Source organism: Dromiciops gliroides, chromosome 1 (assembly GCF_019393635.1).
Source record: "Dromiciops gliroides isolate mDroGli1 chromosome 1, mDroGli1.pri, whole genome shotgun sequence".
Classification (NCBI taxonomy): domain Eukaryota; kingdom Metazoa; phylum Chordata; class Mammalia; order Microbiotheria; family Microbiotheriidae; genus Dromiciops; species Dromiciops gliroides.
Genome location: NC_057861.1, coordinates 673,507,877 through 673,532,475, shown reverse-complemented (window position 1 = coordinate 673,532,475; position 24,599 = coordinate 673,507,877). Strand labels below are relative to the sequence as shown.

General features: G+C 44.8%; 1 protein-coding gene across 1 annotated transcript; it reads left to right on the top strand.

Annotated features, from left to right (window-relative positions):
* Window positions 1-8,244: 8,244 nt before the first annotated feature.
* QARS1 (glutaminyl-tRNA synthetase 1) lies at window positions 8,245-24,134 on the top strand. The gene is made up of 24 exons (XM_043978322.1): window positions 8,245-8,407; window positions 9,767-9,914; window positions 11,191-11,300; window positions 11,828-11,903; window positions 12,464-12,528; window positions 13,054-13,107; window positions 13,287-13,347; window positions 14,810-14,881; window positions 15,254-15,339; window positions 15,650-15,736; window positions 16,792-16,891; window positions 17,016-17,094; window positions 17,267-17,375; window positions 17,468-17,598; window positions 17,735-17,827; window positions 18,056-18,193; window positions 20,161-20,248; window positions 20,331-20,474; window positions 20,897-21,001; window positions 21,350-21,442; window positions 21,775-21,902; window positions 22,054-22,120; window positions 22,318-22,443; window positions 23,949-24,134. Exons 1-24 carry the CDS (start codon window positions 8,294-8,296, stop codon window positions 23,997-23,999), a joined length of 2,325 nt encoding a protein of 774 aa, XP_043834257.1. The 5' UTR covers window positions 8,245-8,293; the 3' UTR covers window positions 24,000-24,134.
* The last annotated feature ends 465 nt before the right edge of the window (window positions 24,135-24,599 follow it).

Below are 24,599 nucleotides of genomic sequence, written 5' to 3'. Positions count from 1 at the left end.
AGCTAGTAAGTGTTAAGTGTCTGAGGCCGGATTTGAACTCAGGTACTCCTGACTCCAGGGCCAGTGCTCTATCCACTGCGCCACCTAGCTGCCCCTCAGAGTTATTTTAATTTGTATTACTATAGTCAGTAGTGATTCAGAGTGGTTTTTTTAATATGACTATAGATAGCTTTGATTTCTTCATCTGAAAACTGCCTGTTCATACCCTTTGACCATTTATTAATTGGGGAATGACTTGTAATCTTACAACTCAATTCTTTATATATTTGAGAAATGAGTTATTTATCAGAGACACTTTCTGTAAAAATTGTTTCCCAGCTTTCTGTTTTCCTTCTTTTTTTTTTTTTTTTTTTGCGGGGCAATGGGGGTTAAGTGACTTGCCCAGGGTCACACAGCTAGTAAGTGTCAAGTGTCTGAGGCTGGATTTGAACTCAGGTACTCCTGAATCCAAGGCCGATGCTTTATCCACTGCGCCACCTAGCTGCCCCTCTGTTTTCCTTCTAATCTTGATTGTGTTGGTTTTGTTTGTGCAAAAATGTTTTAATATAATCAAAATTATCCATTTTACATCTCATAATGCTATCTCTTGTTTGGTCATAAATTTTTCCCTTTTCTATAGATTTGACGGGTGAACTATTCCTTGCTCTCTTAATTTGCTTATCACACTTTAATGTCCATATCATGTACCCACTTTGACCTTCTCTTAGTATACAGTGTGAGATGTTGGTGTATATCTAGTTTCTGCCATACTGTTTTGCAGTTTTTGTCAAATAATAAGTTTTTGTTTCAGAAGCTGGGGTCTGTGGGTTTATCATACAGTAAATTACTATGGTTGTTTGCTACTGTGTCTTGTGTATCTAATCTATTCCACTCTATTTCTTAGTACCAGATAGTTTTGATGATTACTGCTTTATAATATAGTTTGAGATCTGGTATGTCTAGTCTACTTTCCTTCACATATTTTTTTAATTAATTCCCTTCATATTCTTGATCTTTTGTCCTTCCAGATTAATTTTATTATTTTTTTCAAGCTCTATAAAATAATTTTTGGTAGTTTGATTGGTATGACACTGAATAAGACAATTAATTTAGTTAGAATTTTTCTTTATTATATTGGCTTAGCCTACTCATGAGCAATTAATATATTTTTCAAATTTTTAGATCTGACTTTGTGTGAAAAAATGTTTTGTAATTGTGTTTATATAGTTACTGAGTTTGTCTTGGCAGGTAAACTCCCCAATCTTTTATTGTTTGCAGTTATTTTATCTTATTTTATTTTTGAGGGTTGACTCAATTTTTAAACATTTTTCCCCTCTTGCCCCTTAATTTTAAAGAAGTCATCATGGGTCAGCTAGGTAACACAATGAACAAAGCACCAGCCTTGGACCCAGGAGGCCCAAGCCCAAATCCGGCCACAGACATATGACACCCCACCTTGCCTGCCCCACAAAAAACAAGGATAAACAAAAAATAAATGCTTTACAGATATCCCTTCATGTTCAATTCACACCTGTGCCCTCTGTTTAAGTATATTCCTTTCAGCTGCCCTAATACTGAGAAAGTTCTTAAGTTAGAAGTATTATCTTCCCATGTATGAATGTAAACAGTTTAACCTTTTAATATCCCTCATGATTTCTTTTTCCTGTTTACCTTTTTATGCTTCTCTAGGGTCTTGTATTTGAAAGTCAGATTTTCTATTCCATTCGGGTCTTTTCATTACAAATGCCTGAAAGTCCCCTTTTTCATAGAAGTCCTATTTTTTCCCCTGAAAAATTATATGCAGTTCTGCAGGGTAAGTGATTTTTGGTTGTTTGCAGTTATTTTAAATGGATTTTCTCTTTCTATCTCTTGCTGCTTCATTTTGTTGGTTATATAGAGAAATGCTGATAATTTATGTGGATCCTGCTACTTTAACAGCTTTAATAAAGTAGCAGGATATAAAATAAACACACATAAATTATATTTCTCTTTCTATCTCTTGCCGTTTCACTTTGTTTCCCCATTGCCTATTCTAATTCCTTCAAATTCTTTTTTGTCTCTTATTGGTATAGATAACATTTCTAGTGCAATATTGAATGATAGTGGTAATTATGGGCATCCTTGCTTCATCCCTGATCTTTTTGAGAAGGCTTCCAGCTTATTCCCATTACAGATAATACTTGCTGATGGTTTTAGATAGATACTATTTATCATTTTAAGGATATCTTTTTTTTTTAAAGGAAATGAGTTTTTGTTAATAGTACCATCAAACCCTTTTTTTTTGCATCTATTGAGATAATCATGATTTCTGTTGTTTTTGTTCCTGTTGTGGTCAATTTTGCTGATAGTTTTCCTGATATTGAAGGAGCCCTGCATTCTTGGTATAAATCCCACCTGGCTGTAGTGTATGATTGTTGGTATATATTGCTATAATTTCCTTGCTAGTATTTTATCTATACATTTTATCTATACATATTTATCTATACATATTCATTAGGGAAATTGGTCTATATTTTTCTTTCTCTGTTTTAACTCTTCCTGGTTTAGGTATAACCATATCTGTGTCATAAAAAGAATTTGGCAGGACTCCTTCTTTGCCTATTTTCCCAAATAGTTTATATAGCATTGGAATTAATTGTTCTTTAAATGTGATTTAAATTATTTGACAAAAACTGCTGGCAAAACTAGAAATGAATAAATCATTCCTTAAATGATAGAATTTATTTGTGAACCTATCTAGAGACATGGATTTTTTCTTAGGAATTTCATTATTGGCTTGTTCAATGGGGTTATTTAAGTATTCTATTTCCTCTTCTGTTAATTTGGTTGATTACAGCACTCTAACAGCATTATCTTTTAGGATTTTAAATAGCTTAGCTGTAATTATATCATTTCCACTAGCCTTATTGTTAAAAATACTTCCTAAGGCCTATTTGACTTAATTCTCTAGGATACAGAGTTCTAAATCTATAATAGCACCATTGTGATCATCAGTGGTGTTAAGCTCTTTCTTAAGTCAATTAAGTTCTTTTGTTAAAGAACTTTGGTGTTTTTCTTATGTTAAATTCTGTTGTGTATTCTTGCCAGCTCTTCTTAATCTCTTTTAGTCTCAACCAGTTTTGTGTTTTATCACATCAGCCCATTTTTGCACAAAACTTTCCCTTGAGACCTCTAATTTTCTTGAAGAGATCTTTTCCCCATTCTATTATTTTCTTCTATTTCTTTGCATTGCTCATTTAAGAAAGCCTACTTACGGGGGCAGCTAGGTGGCTCAGTGGATAAAGGATTCAGGAGGACCTGAGTTCAAATTCGACCTCAAACACTTGACACTTAGTAGCTGTGTGACCCTGGGCAAGTCACTTAGCCCTCATTGCCCCGCAAAGCCAAACCAAACCAAACCAAACCAAAAAAACAACAAAAAAGAAAGCCTAATTGCTATCTCTCCTTGCTATTCTCTGCATTCAGTTAAGTATATCTTTCCCTTTCTTCTTTCCTTTTCCTTTTTCCTCAGCTATTTGTAAAGCCTTGGGGCAGCTAGGTGGCACAGTGGATAGAACACTGGCCCTGAAGTTGGGAGGACCTGAGTTCAAATCTCACTTCAGACACTAGCTGTGAGACCCTGGGAAAGTCACTTAACCCAACTTGCCTTAATTATCTGGAGTCATCTCCATTTGTCCTGATAATATATCTTGCCACTGGACCCAAATGGCTCTGGAGGAGAGAGTAAGGTTGGTGACCTTGTACAGCCCTGCCTCACTTAAATCCAACTCATTGCAAGTCATGACCTCTGTTGTGGTCTGATTCGAGAAGAAGGACAAAGAAAAACAATTTATAAAGCCTCATCAGACAGCCAAGATGCTTTCTTGCCTCTTTTTCTTGGGAATCTTTTTTTTTTCCACACTGCCTCCGGCATAATATTGTGAACCCTCTGTTCGTAGTTTTTCAGGCACTCTATTTACCAGATCTAATCCCTTAAATCTGTTTGTCACCTCTATTTTATATTCATAAGGGATGTTATTTACCTCCTACTATATGGTCAGATGATTTTCCCTAACTTGCATCAATTTAAGTCTGAATTTTGAAACAAGCTCCTCATGATCTGAGCCACAATCAGTTCCAGGTATTATTATTTGGGGGGGGGGCAGGCCAGTGAGGGTTAAGTGACTTGCCCAGGGTCACACAGCTACTAAGTGTCAAGTGTCTGAGGTTGGATTTGAACTCAGGTCCTCCTGAATCCAGGGGCAAGTGCTTTATCCACTGTGCCACCTAGCTGCCCCCCCAGGTATTATTTTAACTGAGTGTATAGAGCTTCTCCACCTTTGGTTGCAAAGCAGATAATCAATCTAGTTTCTTTATTGACGATCTGTTTAAGTTCATCTGTAGAGTTGACTTTTGGGTTGTTGAAAAAGAGCATTTGCTATGAGCAACAAGTTATCTATTAGCCTCTGCCCTGCTTCATTTTGTACTCCAAGACCAAACTTGCCAGTTAGTCCAATTACCTTTTGATTTTCTTCTTTAGTATTCAAATCTTCTATGATGAATGTGACATATTTTTTGGTGTTATTTCTAGTAGATGTTGTAGGTCTTCATAGAACTGATCAACTTTGGCCTCTTTAGTGTTAGTTTGGAGCATAGACTTATATTACTGTGATGCTAAACAGTTTGCCTTGGATTCAAACAGATATCATTGCCATTTTTATTTTATTTACTTATTTATTTTGAGTGAGGCAATTGGGGTTAAGTGACTTGCCCAGGGTCACACAGCTAGTGTTAAGGGTCTGAGGCCAGATTTGAACTCAGGTACTCCTGATTCCAGGGCCGGTGCTCTATCTTTGAAATTATACCCCAGTACTGCTTTTCTCATCCTTTTATTGACTCTGAGGGGTACTGTATATCTTCTAAGTGATTCTTGCCCACAGTAGTATATGTAGTGATCACCTGAATTAAATTCACCCATTCCCTTCCACTTAAGTTTGCCAACACCCAAGATATATGTTTAATCTTTCCATCTCCCATTTGACCACATCCTGCTTAGCTTAGTTCACAGATCTTACATTGCAGGTTCCTATTCAATGTTGGTTCAGGAATATCAATTTAGTATCAATGTGGAGACTAGAAGAAGGAAGAACAATTAGGAGCCCAATTGCTAAATTCAATAGTCTATTTGAAAGGTGATGAGGGCACCTTCCCAATAGCCTTTTTTTCAGGGTTCTCAATCTCCCTGCACCTTCTTTGGCTAGACTAATAAAGACCTGTACTGTTCCTGAGACTCCCATTACTGGCCTGGGGGTGGGAGTTGGGGGAAAGGAGGGAAAAAGCCATCAACTGGCAAGGACAGGTTTTATTCTCCCATCATCAGTATCTGCAGCTATACCTCTCCTAATCATGCTGGGCTGACAGTAGGCATACACTACTACATTGCCACTGTCCTCCATTCCTGACCAGAATTTTTTTTAGAAAGAGACTTCTAGTAGAATGTCTGAACAATCTGTGCTTGGTCCTGTTCTGTTTAACAATTTTATAAATGAATTGGATAAAAGCAATATGATATACTTTCTATTTTTTCAATTAACAAGCATTTATTTCCTTTCTTTCCCACATCTGTCCACTATTTGGGGGGAAAAAGGAAGAAAGAAAAACAAAATTCTTGCAACAAATATGAGATGACATGCTTATCAGATGACACAAACCTGCAAGGGATAGTTTGCTTACACACTGAATGGCAGAGACTGAATTTTAAAGTATCTTGACAGTATCATCTAGCAAGGAAGAAACCCAAGTCAATCTTAGGCTGCATGAAGCAGGAAGGGAATGGTTCAGCTGTAATGGACTCTGTCCTAGTCAGACCATATCTGGAGTGTTGCGTCCAGTTATAGGGAATCCCTTTTTAGGAAAGGAATAGGAAAGTTGTAGTGTGACTGGGAAAGGGTAAATTGGATTCTGAAAGAAGAGGAGACCTTGTCATACTAGCATAATTCGAGAACTGAAGAATCCCAGACCTCAGAGCCCATCTACCCTATGCCCTCTAAGGATAAGAATCTCTTCTATAATCTGATAAATGGTCAGCCAGGAGCAGCTAGGTGGTACAGTGGGTAGAGCACCGGCCCTGGATTCAGGAGGACCTGAGTTCAAATCCGGCCTCAGACCCTTGACACTTACTAGCTGTGTGACCCTGGGCAAGTCACTTAACCCCAATTGCCTCACCAAAAAAAAAAAAGGTCACCTACCTTTTGCTTGAAGACTTTTATTTGTTTTGTGTTTTGTTTTTAAACGGGGCAATGGGGTTAAGTGACTTGCCCAGGGTCACACAGCTAGTAAGTGTCAAGTGTCTGAGGCCGGATTTGAACTCAGGAACTCCTGAATCCAGGGCCAGTGCTTTATCCACTGCGCCACCTAGCCGCCCCCTGCTTGAAGACTTTTAATGAGAGAAACAGCAGTGTTTCCCAAAGTAGCCCATTCTAGTTTTGCTTAGCTCTCATATGTTATAAAATGTTTCCTAAAAGAGTTGGGCACAAAGTATTTGATAAATTCTTGACTGATTGAGCAAGTCTAAATTGGTCTGTAGCCCACTATGCCAAGTTCTACCATCTGGGGTCAAGCAGAACAAGTCTATTGATCTTTCAAATGAAGGGCCTTCTCTCCAAATATTTGAAGACAACTACCGTCTCCCCTAAGTATTCTCTTCACCAGGTTAAACACAGTATTTCCTTGATGGCTCTTCAAATGGAATGAACTGGAGGCCCTTCAATATGCTGCTGCTTCTTCTCTGCACATTTTTCTGCCTACTAAAGTCAAGTGTCAAGTGTCTGAGGCCAAACTTGAACTCAGGTTCTCCTGAATCTAGGGCCAATGCTTTATCCACTACTGGAGTACTTTGCCATTTCCTTCTCCAGTTCATTTTACAGATGAGGAAACTGAGGCAAGCAGGGTTAGGTGACTTGCGCAGGATCACATAGTTAATAATTGTCTGAAGCCAGATTTGAACTCATGAGAGTCTTCTTGACTTCAGGCCTATCCACATCCACACACACACAGATAGACAGACAGAAAGACAGACGGGTTGTTGTTATTATTTATTCTTCCTTCTCGAAGAGGAACATGACAGATGCCTCACTTAAATCCAATGAATTGGATTTAAGTGAGGCAGGCTTGTGCAAAGTCATCAGACTCACTCTCTCCTCCAGGTCCATCTGGGTCCAGTGACAAGATATACATCAGGACGGCTGGAGATGGCCCTGAATGTCTGAAGCAACTGAGATTAAGTGAAGCCCAGGGTAACACAGCTAGTAAGTGTCAAGTATCCGAGGCCCCATTTGAACTAGGATTCTCCTCACTCCATGGCCAGTGCTCTATCCACTTCACCATCCCCAGTTGTCCTGATAAAACAATATTAGGCTATTTTAAAAGTGGGAATTTCGGTCTGATGGGCCCCTTCCAGGATCCTAAAATTCTGTAACTCCTGTCTGCGGATGTTGTTCAGTCCTGTCCTATAGGGTTTTCTTGGCAAAGATACTGCAGTGGTTTGCCATTTTCTTCTCCAGTGTGTCCCCATTTTACAGAGGAGGAACTGAAGCAAATAAGGGTTAAGTGACTTGCTAGGGTCAGTCACACAGCTAATAAGTGTTCTGAGGCTGCATTTGAACTCAGATCTTCTTGCCTCCAGGCTCCGTGCTCTATCTACTGCACCACCTAACCTACTTCAGGAAGGTGAGCATAAACTCAGTATTTCTGTCACCTTAATAGGTAGCTGCTAACCAGGATTTCTGGTATGGCTCCTACGCACCTCTTATGATTTACAGATACTCCATAACCAGAATCATTTTTTTTTCAGAATCATTTTTACCAGTCTGAGAAATGGGCACACCGCGGGAGCAACGCAAGCAGTTTCTTTGCCAACCACCCATGCGGGAAGGTTTTATCGTCCACCGTGTTCTTGGCAGATACAGCTCCCAGGGGGCAACCACGCAGGCACCGAGGACGGCAGCAGCTCAAGTTGCCATTCCTGAAACCTCCATTCGCTCAGCTCCTCCCGAAAAGCTCAGGAAGCCTCCCAGCCACTCCCGTCCAGCCACGCCCCTCGGCTACGCCAGCACTTAACATGGCCGCTTCCGGAAGCGGGGGAAGCCGGTCGGGCCGGTTCTTCCGCCTGAGGGTCTTTAATCGCCTCGAAATGCCGTCCAAACCCCGCCCCCAGGAGCTAACCCATTGGTCCTTCTGCGGAGACGCACAGCTGCCTGCCTTCCCATTGGTTGGGAGCAAGGGAAGCGGCACCTATTAGTCGGGAACGCTTCTTCCCGATCCGAGCGGTTCCAGCATGGCGACGGACTCGCTGTCTCTCTTTACCGGCCTCGGCTTGAGCGAACATAAGGCGCGCGAGACACTGAAGAACGAGGCGCTGAGCGCGCAGCTCCAGGCGGCGGCGGCGCAGGTAGAGAGCACAGCCCGGGCCTCCGGGGATCTCCCCCTCCCCGGCATTAAAGCACCCCCAGGCGGAACGCCCTGAACCAGACTTTGCCCCTTTCCTCCTCCCCATCCCCGCGGTAACCCCACTGCCCCTCCCCAGTGGAGCCAGGGGTCCCTCTCCCCCAGAGTCTCCCCTCCTCCGCAGCCTCTCATGCCTGTCGGGCGTCCGGCTGGTCGTGTGCTCCCCTCCCTCCCATCTACCGACCTTTCGAGAGTTCTCCGAATAACACCCTCTTTGCCGCCCCCCCACGCCCTTTCTTGCCCCTCTAACACTCTCTCTCTAATACCCTCACCATAACACCCTCCTTGTCCACCCATGACATCTCTGCCCCCATGACACTCTGACCCTCTACATGACACCCTTACCCCTTACCATATAATACTCTCTCTGCTTCCTGCCCTTTTCAGTTCTCTTAGTACGAACCCCCGGCGCCCCCCCCCCCCCGACCCCGCCCCAGGATGACTTGTTGAGAGCTAAGAAACCTTGCAGGTGATCTAGGACTAGGCCAACCCCATCAGCGTCCTGCCCAGAGACCTTAAGTGTTTTTGGACAGGGTCACAAAGCTTGGGGATTGGGGAGGGGGCGTTTTAGGCCAGGTCCTCAGGGTTCCAAATCTAGGTCTCTTCCCACTGTAGGATAACCTCTCCCTGGAAAATTAGATTGTAAGCTCCTTGAGAGCAAGGACTGTTTTTTAGTTTGTTTTTTTAAAATTCCTAACACATTAGCACGTTATGGTAGGTGTTTAATAAATCTTTGTTGAATATAATTCTGCCTGAGTAAAACCTTCCCAAATAATCTTTCCTTCTGATCTGTACTAAGATAACTGCTGTAATTACCTCTTATCCCCTTCCCAACTATATTGAGCCCTTGGAATAATACCTGACTTCTCACCAAGTCCAGGCCCTAACCTTGTAAGCTCACATACCTCCAGGATTATTTTCCTTACCCCACTAGAACCATTTCTGATGCCTACACAAGAAATGACATATTTTGAAGTGACGGCTTTTTTTCCTGTCAAGTATAACCTCTTCTCCCATATCTTAAAGCCTTGGAAATGTACCCCCTCCACCTATAATGTGCCCCAGGATCATGATCCCTGTGGGTAAGCCACCTTACACATAGCTACCTTGCAGATATGCTCCCTCACCTCAAACATGCGCCACATCTATAAAATTCCAATATCTTGATATTCCACTTCCATGATGTGCCCTATGTGTTATGTCCTTTAGAGATGGGGGTGGGGTGGGGTTGGTAACAAACATCCTTCTATGGAGTTCTTGGAACTCTGCCCTCTTTTCATCCTTTGTCTACTTCCTTTAATAGGCTCAGCAAGTCTTGGGTCCCAGCATTGACAGGTCTACAGGAACACTTCTATACAATGTGGCCTCCCGTCTCAAAGATCCCAGACGGTTGTCCTTTCTGGTGGGTTATGTTATCAACAAGAAGATCCTCACGGATTTGCAGCTCAGTGGTGGGTGTACCTTCTTTCCCCTAATGGCACCACACACCTGGTCTCTCTCATGGTCCTAAAATCTAGCATTGGGTTTGGCTTCTTCTCCCTAGTTCCTGAAACCTAGTCTGTTTTTTCTATTGTACTACACACACCTATAGTTAATTGGTAGCTATTGTTCTGCCTTGATTTCCTAGAACTACTCTAATTCTCTCCCTACCTCTTTAGCCCACAGTGGCTCCCATTCCTCTCTTCCCAGCCATTCATTTCCTCTATTCCTTTTACCTTGGGGACCTTAAACTATAGTGGTACTTTAGCTATTCCTGCTATAATCCCTTTAATTCAAGGTTCTTCCCTAATTCTTCCTCTTTTACCCTCAATCCCATAGTCCATGATATCCCCAGAAACATCCTATCTTTTTAGTCTGGTAGCTTTAGACCTCTTGTAGCTCAGTGGAGGTTGTAGGGGGACTTTCCCTCTAGTTTCCAATTTAATTAAATATTCAGTGACTACTGTTTGAAAGGCCCTGGGTATATCAGGATGGAGAACACAGTCCCTGTCCTCAAGGATTGGATATCATATCAGAGGATAAGACAGATATACAAGTATAAAATGAAATGAGGGATAAGGAGGTGATGGCCTCCTTGAATATACAGAGGCAGGAAGATGTGGGTTGATATGGGAGACAGCAAGTAATTTGCTTTTCACATAGGATATATTGTTTTATTTATTTTTCTTTGTTTTTTTGTGGGGCAATGAGAGTTAAGTGACTTGCCCAGGGTCACACAGCTAGTAAGTGTCTGAGGCCAGATTTGAACTCAGGTTCTCTGAATCCAGGGCCAGTGCTTTATCCACTGGGCCACCTAGCTGCCCCATGTCCTGTCCTTTTACATATGTGTAGCTCTTTGCTAAGTATTGGCCCTTTCCTTCCCATTCCCTTTAGTTACCAGTCTGTGGTCATTCCTAAAATTACCCATTTGCTTAAACATAATGTAACAGGTTTTACCAGTGAGTGAATATCCTGGCAAGATCAGCACTGTCCCTCCCTAGGGATTGTAGGTGGAGAATTCATTCTCTTGTAGCCAGAGTCTTGGACATTCAGAACGTTATTAGCAGCTAATGTTGAAGATGTCTGGCTAATATTTGAAACTACCCTTTTCCTAGTGTTGCTTTGTGTCTCAGCCTCTAGTCTTGGTTAAATGTCAGTCTATTTGAGATTTGCCTATATATCCAGACTATCTCAGATCTCTTAAATGCATGAGGCTGTTGATTGCATCCTGACTGGTTCTTTTCTCAGCTGCCCTGGAGTACCTGCGGAGTCATCCCTTGGACCCTATCAATATCGTGGACTTTGAGCAGGAGTGTGGTGTGGGTGTCACAGTGACCCCGGAGCAGATTGAAGAGGCTGTGAGTCCTAGGGAAAGGGATGTTATTGGGAATAGACCTACATTGGGGCTGGGAGGCATATTGGGGTCGGAGATTAGGGAGAAGCAGTTATGTTTGAGCATAGTAAGATAGAGGGGTGCACCAGACCTTCATATTCCCTGGGACAGAAGGGATCTGGATTATTTTGGAATTGGCTTTGTTGATTTCACCATTACTGAGCCAACTCGGGCATCTTTCCATCCCTTATCTACCACCCCATCACTATTTGAGAAAGCATCATCGTATAATTTGTAGTTAGAAGATGTGGATTTAACTCTTGAATATCCTTCTTTGACTCTTACACTAACTGTATGACCTTGGATAAGTCTCTTAAGTCCTGCCTGCACTCATTGTCTCTAAAATCAGATGGTTGGACTAAATGATCTCTTAAGGTTCTGTTCATCTTTAAAATCCTGTGACCTTGTTTTATGTTGGTCTCTTTCTCTCTTGATGAGAAGCTGTCCTTGGGAGGCTGATATAAATCTCAAGGTTTTCTTTTATCCCCAAAGGTTGAAGCTGTGATTGGTCAGCACCGTGAACAGCTCCTGAGGGACCGGTATCATTTCAACATGGGGGTGTTGATGGGTAAGTGTGGGATCCTCTTGGCCTAATGATGCCAGGCCACCCGATTAATAGGAAAAAGGAGGTTCTTAATGATAATCTTCAGAACTATTCATTGGTTTTAGCCTCACTCCTTCAAGATAGGCAGATATTGATGAGGAAGTTCAGGTTATATGGCAGAATGAATTTTCAAGCAAGTCTTCTGACAGTTTCTCTCCCCCCCCCCAATTTGGCTGCTTGTAAAGGCTCTGAACATAGTAGGCCCTTGATAAATATTCTACAGCTTTTGTTTTTGTCACCTTTGCCCTAGGCCTTTTGGAATGGGATGGAGGATAAAGGGGTGGTGGTGGAGAACTGAGCATGTGATCTTGATTCTTGCAGCTGAGTGGTCGATCTATGATCTGAGACCAAGCACAGGCATTTTACTTGTTTTGGTTTGGATCTAGAGCTCGATGAAAGACCAGGCTCATCCCTGAATTCTGTTTGGTTCTGATGCTGATACAATGGTGGAAAGCAGACCATAGGCAGGGCTGGGTTCCTTTGTTACTCCCTGGTTCTCAGCTTCCTCGTGTCTCCTCTTCCAGGTGAGGCGAGGACAGCGCTGAAGTGGGCAGATGGCAAGACCATTAAGAATGAGGTGGATATGCAGGTGGGTGTTTGTCAGCAATTCAACTGTGGTGGACAGTTTGGAATTTACAAAAGACTGTCATATAAGACAGTCAAGTGGTGAGACCTTGGTACCTAGTCTTGGTTTGAACTGTGCACCCATAGGCCAGTAAGTTTAGAGGTGGAATGGACTTGAGATGTTTCCAAGCCCAAATCTTTCTTACATTTTATAGAAAAGGAAACAGGTCCTGAGCAATCAAGTGACTTGTTCAAAGTCACACACGCAGTAACTAGTGGTCGAGATGGGTTTAAGACCGATCCTTTCACTCCAAATCCTTTGCTCTTCCCACTGATACACTGCCTCTTTAGCTGTCTATGTTAATAGTTAAGATGACTTTAAGGACATAATAGAGCACATTCTATCCCAATAATGGAGCAAACAAGGGAAAAGGAAAGGGTGAACAGTGTTGTCCTTCTATACCCATCTTAGGCTTTGTCTGAACTGTATTCATCGTTTATACCTGGATCGGACTCTTGCCTCATCTTCATTGTTCCCATCTTTTTTCAGGTCCTTCATCTTCTAGGCCCAAAGACAGAGGCTGATTTGGAAAAGAAGCCCAAGGTAGTGAGTGGCTCCAGTTGCTCAGCATCTTTGGGACAAGCTGAGGGAACAGGAGGCTGGGCCAGGATCTAATTTTGGGATACTGGATCTTTTTTCTTCCTGTCTGCTGTGGGTTTGGGTTTAGTGGTGTGTCCTAAAGGAGGCCAAACTAGGCTGTGTTTGCTGCTTTTGCTCTCTAGGCTGCAAAGACCCGACATGAGGAGAAGGACTTGAAGGCATCTAGGACCACAGTATCAAATGGTATAAATTAAGCTACTTCCTGGTTTGGTATTCACATCCACTTATGGGACATAGGTATCTGCCCCTTGCACTCCTCTTGAGGCACCATGGGGATCCTCTTCTCCCTTTTCTCTTCCCTGTACACTCCATTTGTTGTGTGGTTGGTGCTGGGCCAGAGACTTCAGAACCAAACAGCTTTTCTTGGCATGTAGGATGTGTGGTTCTCGGATACCATGCTCCGCTGGTATGGGAGGGATTGATTTTTAGCCTCAACTTAGAGGTTCCTGGTTTCGAGGCAGAGTTGAGGTAGTTCCTACTCTGGCACCTGTGGCTGGAATTCCCAAGCTGTGGCTCATGAGATCACCAGGGTCCTTTCCTGATCTCAGGACTAGAAGTGATCCTGGAGGCTGGTTCCTATTGAACTGTCCTTTGGAACTGCAGGTCGAATGGCTGTGACTATTCTCACCTCCTTCCTGTGTTCGGCTCCTGGGACAGTTCTTGCCAAAGAGCTTGCTCACCCTTGGATGAGGTTTTTTCTCTCTCAGCCTGCTTCACTCAGGTTTGACCTGAATGTTGGGATGATTGGCTCTGAGAGAGGTTCCTTCACCCTTGCCTCAGCTGGTGGGGTGTATGGAGTTTCAGGGAAGACTAGCACCGCTGGGGTCAGGGATTGCTGAGCCCTTTTTAGGGCTGCTCATCTTCCTTTGATGTCCACCTGTCACCCAGCTCTCACCTGTGGCTCCAAGAAGCTGTAGCATGCTCAGCAGCCACACCACAGGCCTCAAACCTAGATGAGAACCATTTGTTCAGTGGCCATGAAGGTGACTGAAATAGCTTCTGTGGAGCGCTTAGAGCTTGGTTAGACATTGAAAGACCCCACTGCATCCTGAAGCATCACCAGTCATCTTGATTTTCGTCTTGCCACTGGACTTCAATGACTGGCAGAGAAAGTGAGGCTGACAACTTTGTGCAACTCTGTCTCACTTAAATCCATTTCATGCAGAAGTCAGGACATCACCCATGATGTCATTGGTCCACTTCAAAAACAGCACTGGGGCAGCTAGGTGGCGAAGGGGCAGCTAGATGGCGCAGTGGATAGAGCACACTGGCCCTGGAGTCAGGAGGACCTGAGTTCAAATCTGGCCTCAGACACTTGACACTTGCTAGCTGTGTGACCTTGGGCAAGTCACTTAACCCTCAGTGCCCTGCAAAAAAAAAAAAAACAAAAAAACAAAAAAAATGAAGCACCAATACCTACCACCTTAGGTAGTCTGTGCACCAAAGCTCTCCCTGCAAACACCAACTCTTCCCTCAGTTCTGGGACAAGATCCAGGGAAAATTTGGGTTTATTTGCTAGGAGGGGGTAGGTTACTTTTCTTGCTGGAGTTGAGTCAGCCACTGGGTTCCTGGCACTGCTTCTGAGCCTAATGGGAAGCTTGGTGCTGTCTCTGGATGTTACTACAGTATATTCTGGCTTCTCTAGGTGAGGAGCTTGGAAAATCTCTGTCTCTGATGGAACAGCTCAGGGGAGAAGCACTTAAGTTCCACAAACCTGGTGAGTGAGTGGTTCAGCTGGAAGCTGCCACAGAGGGCCAAGGCACTTCCTCTTTTTGGGAGATGAGAATAAGAGGTGTGGTTCACATTTCTGTTTGGTAAAGCATCATGTGATCCTTGACTCTAAATTATCTGACCAAAATATCCATCATTCCCCTACCTCCCTAAGAGGGCTCAGGATCAGTCCCTGTGAGGTAGTAACTCCCTGGTCATTTTCTTCTTGGGTGTTAAAACTAACTCTGGCTAGGAGCTTCATCCAGGCTCATCCTTCTCCTGCCCCCTTGATGGTATAGTTCCCAGGCCTAAGCAATGTGTCATCCTTTCCTGCCACCCTCTCTGAGGAACCTTCTTCTTGGTCATCTGACTCTTGCAGGTGAAAACTACAAAACCCCTGGCTATGTGGTTACACCCAACACCATGCCTCTGTTGCAGCAGCACATGGAAATCACAGGAGGGCAGGTGCCTGGGTCCTCTCCATTTGGTGGTGGGGGGCGGTAGGAGGGTTGGACATCAGAGTCTTCTCTTACTTGTCCTGAGAATCAAGACCAAGGGCACAGGGTCCTGGGGTGTGGAAATGGCCACAGTGACCCCTGGGGCCAGCAAGGGAGGTGGTACTTCTATGGGCTTGCCCAGTGCTCCTGCTGGGCCCAGGTTTCTAATGTGGCCCTGGAGAAAATTGAGGAACCGTCAATGAGCTCAGTTGTCACACAGCCAAGTGACTCTAGCTAGGCCTTCTGAACCTCTCCTTTCCATCTTCTTCCTTTCTTAGGTCCGAACACGATTCCCACCGGAGCCCAATGGCATTTTGCATATTGGACATGCCAAGGCTATCAACTTCAACTTTGGCTATGCTAAGGTAGATGTCCATCCTGGTTGAAGGGTAGAGGTCTATCCCCTTATTTCCAGTATCTGGGGGTCATGGGCTCCTAGATCTGGAGCTGGAAGGTGCTTCAGAGGCCATGGAATACAGTCCCCTCATTTTATAGAAGAGGAAATCTAGGACCCACAGAGTTGAAGTGACTTCCTCATAGTCACTCAAATACCGAATAGGAGAGGATTCCAACCCCAAGTCCTTTGACTCCGAAGCTGGTATTCTTTTCACTGTATCATGCTGCTTCCCAGTAGGTTAGAGGGTCTCCTTATTTCCTACTGTTATTGTGGAGAGTATTATGAACCAGTAGTGACCCAAAGACCCAATGGACAGTGGCTCATTCGGATGGCCCATGGGAATAACACTGTGAACCTGGTTGGTGGCCAGGAGAAATGGGAACCCATGGTGACTAGGACAGGATTGTCTGGTCACATCTCTGGGCCCAGTTTCCTCATCTGAAAAATGTCTTAGACTACATGACCTTTTAAGGACCAGTGAACCTGGGGAGCAGGGTGATCCTGTGGTAACTCTGGCACAGCTGCTTAACCCTCTGACTCTGGGAAATAGGATGCCCTCTTGCTGAGTGATGCAGAGCAGTCCTTCCATGAGAGGTGGCCCTGGGAGGTGTACTCTGACTCAAAAGCTCACTGTCTGGTGATTGGGGGAGGGGCCTAGTGACTCCTTAGGGCCCCTTAACTACCAGCACTTTTGAGGGCATAGGGGCCTTTGATTTGGTTTTTAAAGCCCCACTTACCCATCTGAAATCACACTGTTCATTTATGACATAAGCATGTAACCTGGATGAACTTGGGGCCTTATAAAATTATCATGGTTAGTACATTTAGAAACAGCAAAGCTTTTTGTTTCATGCTTTGGGGAAATGAATATTTTCCAATTTGACAGAACTCCAGATTTTTTTTTTGAATTTTTGAAATATTTTTTTTCTGAGGCTTCCAACCTATAAGTAGACAAAAGAAGATAATTTTAGCAGGGTCTAATAGTCTAGTACTGGGGTCCAGGACAATGTCTGGTTGCTATAGGCCAACAATGGAATCTGCTTTCTGCGTTATGATGACACAAATCCTGAGAAGGAAGAAGAGAAATACTTCACTGGAATCCGGGACATGGTGGAATGGCTGGGTATGGAGTCCAAGGCTAAGGCTGACAGGGGTTAGGGAGAAATGGGAGCGAGGAGGTGGGGTAATCGGGCTTGGTGGGAAGTTTTCTCACTCGGGCTGACTGGCTGGGCCCCCTGGCTTTTCAGGTTACAAGCCCTACAAGATTACTCATGCCTCAGACAACTTTGACCAGCTCTATGCCTGGGCTGTGGAGCTCATCCGTAGGTAAGGCCAGGGGATGTGAATTCATCTCTTCCTGGAAAGATTCCCAGGCTCCTAGAGTGCTGGAAAAGCTGGCATGCATGGGCCATGGTGCTTTTGTCAGCAGACCAGATAGGCCTCTTTCTATTGCTTGCTACATGATACAGAAGTTGTGATATTCCTTCTACCCATGTAGGGGTCATGCCTATGTCTGCCACCAGCATGTAGAAGAGATTAAAGGCCACAATCCTCCACCCTCCCCATGGCGAGATCGGCCAATCGAAGAGTCTTTGTTGCTTTTTGAGGTGAGCTGACCATCAATGGTCAGAAGATCAATCCTCAACCTGGAGGGAAACTTGCCTAGGGCCTGAGTGTAAGTGTGAGTCTCTTTCTTCAGGGAATGAAGAAGGGGAAGTTTGCTGAAGGAGAGGCCACACTGAGGATGAGACTGGTTATGGAGGATGGAAAGATGGACCCAGTGGCTTATCGAATCAAGTACACACCTCATCACCGAACTGGCGATAAGTGGTGGGTGTCGCTGCCCTGGGGTTAAGGCCAAGGTTGGGCTCTAGAGGGAACTGGGGTACAGACCCTTCCTTGAGATGGGGGGGAATTAAGCACTGTCATTAACTCACAGACTTCTGACCTCTGTTTGTGTCTGTAGGTGCATCTACCCCACATATGACTACACACACTGTCTTTGTGACTCCATCGAGCATATTACCCACTCTCTGTGCACCAAAGAGTTCCAGGCCAGGTGAGTTTGCAGAGGCCAGGGAGGGCAGCATCTGTAACCCTTTGCTCTGATAAACCTTGGACTCAGTATCTCTTCCATGGTAGTGATTGAGCGACAGAGAGAGAAAAGAACCTCATGGCAGGGTGGGATGCCGGGGCGGGGGAAGTCCTTGGAAGCCCAGACCATGATCAGCAGTGTGACCCGACCCAGCTGTGTGAGGGTCTGTCCTGGAGTACCTGTTGTCCTCAGGCGTTCCTCCTACTTCTGGCTCTGCAATGCACTTGATGTGTACTGCCCTGTTCAGTGGGAGTATGGGCGTCTCAATCTACACTACACAGTTGTGTCCAAGCGGAAGATCATTCAGCTGGTGGAGGCCGGTGCTGTCAGGTGAGAGTCCCCTCAGGGTGAGTGGTAAATTTGTGGTCCTGAAAAGGCATGGCCGTTGTAAAGGAGCCCCCACCCCATTCTCTGAGATGGCATAGGACAGAGTAGTAGATTTTGAATTGGAAAACCTGGGTTCAGATCTTGGACAAATTGCTTCCTTTCTGTGGGCCAATTTCTTCATGTACAAAATTCTATGCTAAGGTTGGCCTCTAGATGATTTGGTCTCAAGAAGGGTAGAGTACTGGTAGAGCTACAGTGATAGCCAGGGCCCATTCTTTTCCTGCTAATGGAATACTGATTCTGGAATGAGCTCTACTTCCCTCTGCTTGGAGGGTTGGACTCTCCTGTCTGAACTGATCAGATGGATCTGTTGGCCTGGACTGGGCTCTGCCTCCTTATTACACCCATGTATCATGATCAGGTCCTGTAGCCAGTGGATCAGTAGGGAGGGTCTTGCATTGGGAGTCAGAGGACCTGGGTTCAAATCCTGCCTCTATTTACTTTGTTGTGTGACTGTGGAAAAGTGACTTCAGCCTCCCTTGGCCTCAGTTTCCTCAAGTGTAAAATTGGGGGGGGGGGCAATGAAGGTTAAGTGATTTGCTTAGGGTCACACAGCTAGTAAGTGTTGTGTTGTTTAAAATCTAATGGGGGAGGGCAGCTAGGTGGTTCAGTGGATAGAGCACCGGCCCTGGAGTCAGGAGTACCCAAGTTCAAATCCGGCCTCAGACACTTAACACTTACTAGCTGTGTGACCCTGGGCAAGTCACTTAACCCCAATTGCCTCACTAAAAAAAAAAAATCTAATGTGGGTTCTAATCTGCACCCCCCCCCCTGTTTTTTGGGGAAACTGGCTAAAATCACTGATAAATTCAGCAAGAGTTTAGGCTTTTAAGGATTTATTAAAAGATATATTATAAGATAGTGAAGAGACAGAAAGATTGAGAACAGATTCCTTATAGTATGGAAATCCTAGCTTTCCTAGCAGTTCTTGTGAAGTTCTGCTGCCAAGCCAATGTCTCAAACCAAAAGAGGAAGCTCCAGTCCGCCAGCCTCAGCTTCCTACTTCATGTCCTCCTCCTCGAAATGGGAGGTTCCCATGGAGAGTGGTCTCCTGTTGATGTCTCAGAGCCTCTGAGAACACACTCAACTCAGGATTGGCCATGTGGTCTCAGTTTAATCAACCTTAACTAGGTTCAACTTCTGAGAACAACACCCTACTGGGGCCAGCCAGGTGTGGTCCCGATTTAATCATCATTAAGTAGGTTCTCAGTCTCTCAGTCTCACCCAATTCAATCAATTCCAAATCTTCAGGTGGGGCTCCTGGCCGTCTGCAAAGTCCCATTATTTTATCATAGTGTCAAGTGTCTGAGGACAGATTCAGGTCCTCCTGAATCCAGGGCCGGTGCTTTATCCACTGTGCCACCTAGCTGCCCCCTCAAGTGTAAATTGAGACATTTAGACTAGAGGTCCCTTTTGGAGGGACCTGCTTTTGAGCTTAAGATCTATATTGCTCTTTATTATGCAGTAGAAAAAGCTGTGGATTTGAAGTAACTTGGGCAAATTACTTCACCTGTCTTATTTCTTAGCATCTGGGGAGGCTCCTCTCCGCCGCAGAGGTTCTTGTGTGGAAAGCCTTTTGTAAATGTTAAAGGCCTGTTGAAATGTTGAGTCTTAATAACTAATATCATTACAGTTAAGGGAAGCTCCTTTATGCACAGTGTAGGCCAGACACAGTTTGACTTATGAAGTAGGGATCATGCCTGGGATCCTCACCTCATGGAGTGGGGCTGGGGGTGGAGTGAGGCTAGATGGAGGCGAAGTACTTAAAACTCTCTGAGGACACTTTCAAATGATCCATGAAAGTCAGTTCCAGACCTAAAATGTTGAGATTCCTGTGGTTTTTGAGGGTCTTAGGGCAGTGGGTACAAGAGCCACATCCTAAGCAGGTATCCATTTTTCCTGTATTGCAGGGACTGGGATGATCCTCGGCTCTTCACGCTCACAGCTCTCCGTCGTCGAGGCTTCCCTCCTGAGGCTATCAACAACTTTTGTGCCCGGGTAGGTGTGGGAATGTCCAGAGTCCCACATACCCTGGGCCAAGTAGCTTCTGGGTGGCCACTAACTAACCTCTTTCTGGCAGGTGGGTGTGACTGTTGCCCAGACAACGATGGAACCTCATCTGCTAGAAGCCTGTGTTCGAGATGTGCTGAATGATGTGGCCCCCCGGGCCATGGCTGTACTCAAGCCACTCCGGGTCACCATTACCAACTTCCCATCGAGCAAGGTTAAGGGCAGGCAGAGGGAGTTAGTTTGGGGAATGGGCTCTAAGGACATATCCTACTAAGGTTTCCTGGAATGCAGATGTATCTAGTCTATTGCCTTTTCCCATAATCTCTCAACCTCAAACCCCCCCCCCCTCCCCTTCTCTGGTACTGAACATCCATATATTATGTTGTTTCCTACTGGAGAGAGGGAGGGAGGGAGGAAGATTTTGGATGAGAAGTGGCACGAAATGCTCCTGGATTTGGAAGATCTCTGCTCAAATTCTAGTTCTGCTACTTGTCACCTATATGACCTTAGGCATATTAATGCGTCTGGTAATAAAGGCTTCTGCTTCATTGTCTATTAAATGAATTGATTCAGCTAGATAATTAAAGTCCCCTCCAGCCTTAAATCATGTGATCCTTGTGCTTTCCTCTCTGACAGGCAATTGATGTCATTGTACCCAACTTTCCAGCTGATGAAACCAAAGGCTCCCACCATGTCCCCTTTTCATCCACAATCTACATTGAGCACACAGATTTTAAAGAGGTTAGGAGGGGGCTGGCTTCTTGTCTTGGGTCTCTGCTTATTCTTATGATTCTCCTGGGACCTGGGGGCTGTGTGTGGTGGGTTGGGACCATGATTTTGGAACCATGATTATGGGTCCAAAAAAATGGAACTGTTTCAGAGTTTTTCTAACTTCTAGGCAGTCCCCAAGCCTTCCAACAAGCACAGTTACCTTGTTTATGCCTTTGCCAGAGTCATCTTGTGTCCCAGCTCTTTAACCTTAACTACATTCTTGGGACTGGGTGTCTGTCTGTTGAGGCAAGCATGGGGCACTAAGAAAGCTATTAGCAACTATTTTTTTCCTTGGTGTTGACATAATTTTCTTTGCAGGAGCCAGAAAAGGGTTACAAGCGTCTTGCACCAGGCCAGCCAGTAGGCCTAAGACATGCGGGTTATGTTATCAGTGTACAGAATGTCATCAAGGTAAGAGGTGTCTCCCTCCTAGCACAGATATTGCCTGGAAATGGAGCATACCTTTTCTGTTGGCAATAACCCACTGAGTTTCCTAGGTCATTACAAGTGACTTGGAAAGAGTCAAAGGTAGAGCACCCTGCGCCCCCAGCATTGTCATTCTTTCACCTCTTTCCCCACTAGCAGAAGGACAGGGGAAACCTTGTCAACAGATTGGCCAGAGAAGTACCTCTGGTGGTCAGAAGCCCCATGGGTCCTAGGAGATGTGGAAACCAGGAGCTAAAGAACATACATCCCAGAGAACTCAATGGGTTAATCTCTTCTTTTTTTTTTTAATTATAAAGAATGCCAGTGGCCAGGTGACCGAGCTGGAGGTGACATGCAGCAAGTCAGATGCTTCTGAGAAGCCCAAAGCTTTTATACACTGGGTGTCTGAGCCCTTGCAGTGTGAGGTCCGAATCTACGAGAGGCTGTGAGTCTGGGAAAAGACTGGGAAAGGATTAGCTTAATTTGAATCCAGGATTAGCCTTAGAGAATTCAATTATCAGTTGTTGGGAAGATGCCAGGGAGAGCTGGGTTCTGACCAATAGCCATGGAGCCTCACAAGATGCATATGATTGCAGATTCCAACACAAAAACCCTGAGGATTCTTCTGAAGTGCCTGGTGGATTCTTAAGTGACTTGAACCCGGTGAGTCTATATTGGGGACTGAGGAAGTGGCCACTAGGCCTTGGGTGTTTTTCCCTCCTAGGAAATGTGTATGAGTGAAGTAACTGGAGGTTCTTGCTGTACAGTCCAGAAAGCGGTGTCTGTGGGATGAGCCCACCCAAACTTCCCTAAAGAGTGCACCTGTGTACAAAATGGTCTGATGTAGGTTTGTCCTACAGGACTCTCTGTGTGTGATTGAAGATGCCTTGGTGGATCGCTCAGTCAGTGGTGCAAAACTCTTTGATAAGTTCCAGTTTGAACGCCTGGGCTACTTCTCAGTGGATCCAGACAGTACAGAAAGAAAGGTCAGCCAATACTCTCCTTTCCTCTCCTTCCTAACCCCTGCTACCTGCTTACCTACCCTAAACCCAGGGCACTTGATCTTAATTCCAGCTTCTAACTTAAAGAATGGGCACTGAGGACTTGGCCACACAGCCATCTTTCCTCTTTTCTCTAAGTTCAGGAAATATCAGCACCTCGTTATAGTGCCAGGGTTGGGGATCAAGCAGAAATTCATTCTGTATTCAGAAGAAACATAATGCCCTCTGAAAATCTTGTATTGTCAACAAGAGGAACGAACTTGGGTGTTAGTTGAATTGAATTCTAGGCCCTGCTCTAACACATTGACTTGGGCAAGCCTCTTTTCCTCTGTCTTATTGTATCTAAATCAGTCTATGATTTTATCTCTTAGGGTGCCTTCCTCTGACACACATCCCAGTCCTTCCATGCATTTAATAGACATCTTCTGGGGGGCAGCTAGATGGCACAGTGGTTAAAGCACTGGCCCTGGATTCAGGAGGACCTGAGTTCAAATCCGGCCTCAGACACTTGACACTTACTAGCTGTGTGACCCTGGGCAAGTCACTTAACCCCCATTGCCTGCAAAAAAAAAAAAATAGACATCTTCTAGTGTATTGGGGGGGCAATGAGGGTTAAGTGACTTGCCCAGGGTCACACAGCTAGTAAATGTCAAGTGTCTGAGGATGGATTTGAACTCAGGTCCTCCTGGATCCAGGGCAGGTGCTTTATCCACTGTGCCACCTAGCTGCCCCTTTGGAGTATTTTTATGACTAAAATGTATCACCTGGTGCCCAGCCCTCATCAGACTGAACTCAGTCTCCCGAGAACATGCCCCTCTTCGTGGTGAGGTGTCTTATTGGGTCTTTCGGAGCTAGAGCTTCCTTTTCAGACTGGCTGGTCCTCAAGAATGGAGTGCCACCTCCACCACATGAGGAGGGCTCAGAGCTGGATTTTGGTGGAGCCTCTGCCCCTTAGTTATGGGCATACTGCACAGGGTTGTTGTCTGGTTCTTATGAGGTAGTGTTTTGGTGATGATAAAGCCTCAAAGAAGGATGGGGGTGGTGGTGGCAATGAGGGTTAAGTGACTTGCCCAGGGTCACACAGTTAGTGTCAAGTGTCTGAGGACGGATTTGAACTTGGGTCCTCCTGAATCCAGGGCCCATGCTTTATCTCATATGGATTTTAATAGCAGCCCTCAGAAGTCAGGTAGGCAGGACAGGTGGCATTTTCTCCATTTTACATATCAGGGAACTGAAGCCCAGATAAATGATTTGCCTAAACTCACAGAGGCCCTTAGAATCCATGTTCTTTAACATGCAGCTCAGGTTTTGTTTTTTCCTGAGGAGGTAATGTCACTGAATACACAGGACTGTATAGGCAATCTAAGTAGCATGGAATCTGTTTTACTGAATGTTTTATAATGAGGCCTGGTACTTCATGTTTGACCCAGTCTCAGTTTGGCCTAAAGGGACTATATGTGACCTAACTCTGCTTTTCTTTCCCTCTCTAGCTTGTCTTTAACAGGACAGTCACTCTGAAGGAGGACCCTGGGAAAATGTGAGTGCCTTGAGTCCAGGATGAAGTCACCAGTCTGGAAGGCAGAAGACAACTCTACCTTTGCCTTATCAGGGCCCAACTTGGCCATGCTCACCTGTAGTGCCACCTCAGGATGACTAATAAAGAGCAGTACAGTTTTCCCTGGAGTCTGTCCTCACTGAGTTGGGGCAGGGGATGGTGGCAAATACTGTACTCATACATACATAGACTTTTGGCCTGGGGAATAATAGCCTTTTCGACTGGGGCTAGTGGCCCCTAATCTCTAAGCTAGGCTTTGCTTGGCTTCCTTCTATTCAGCAAACCTTTTCCCCTTCTTTCCTGGATTTTGAGTTACTAACGAGCAAGAGATATGCTTTAAACCCTCTTTGGCTCCTTTGGGCAAAACAAAGCACTTACTTTTGATCATCTCTTTAATCTTCCTAACTGCTTCTACTGATAAGTAGCTTACTGGAGGAGGAGAGCAGATCATTTTTCCCACTTCCTCCCCCCCCCCCCTACTTCTATCCCAATTGGATAAAAACAGGAGAGTAGGGGTCTATGGCCTGAAGGCAAGAAGATGCCTTCTGATGACTCAGATCAGGGACAGAAAGTAGTCTTGGATGAG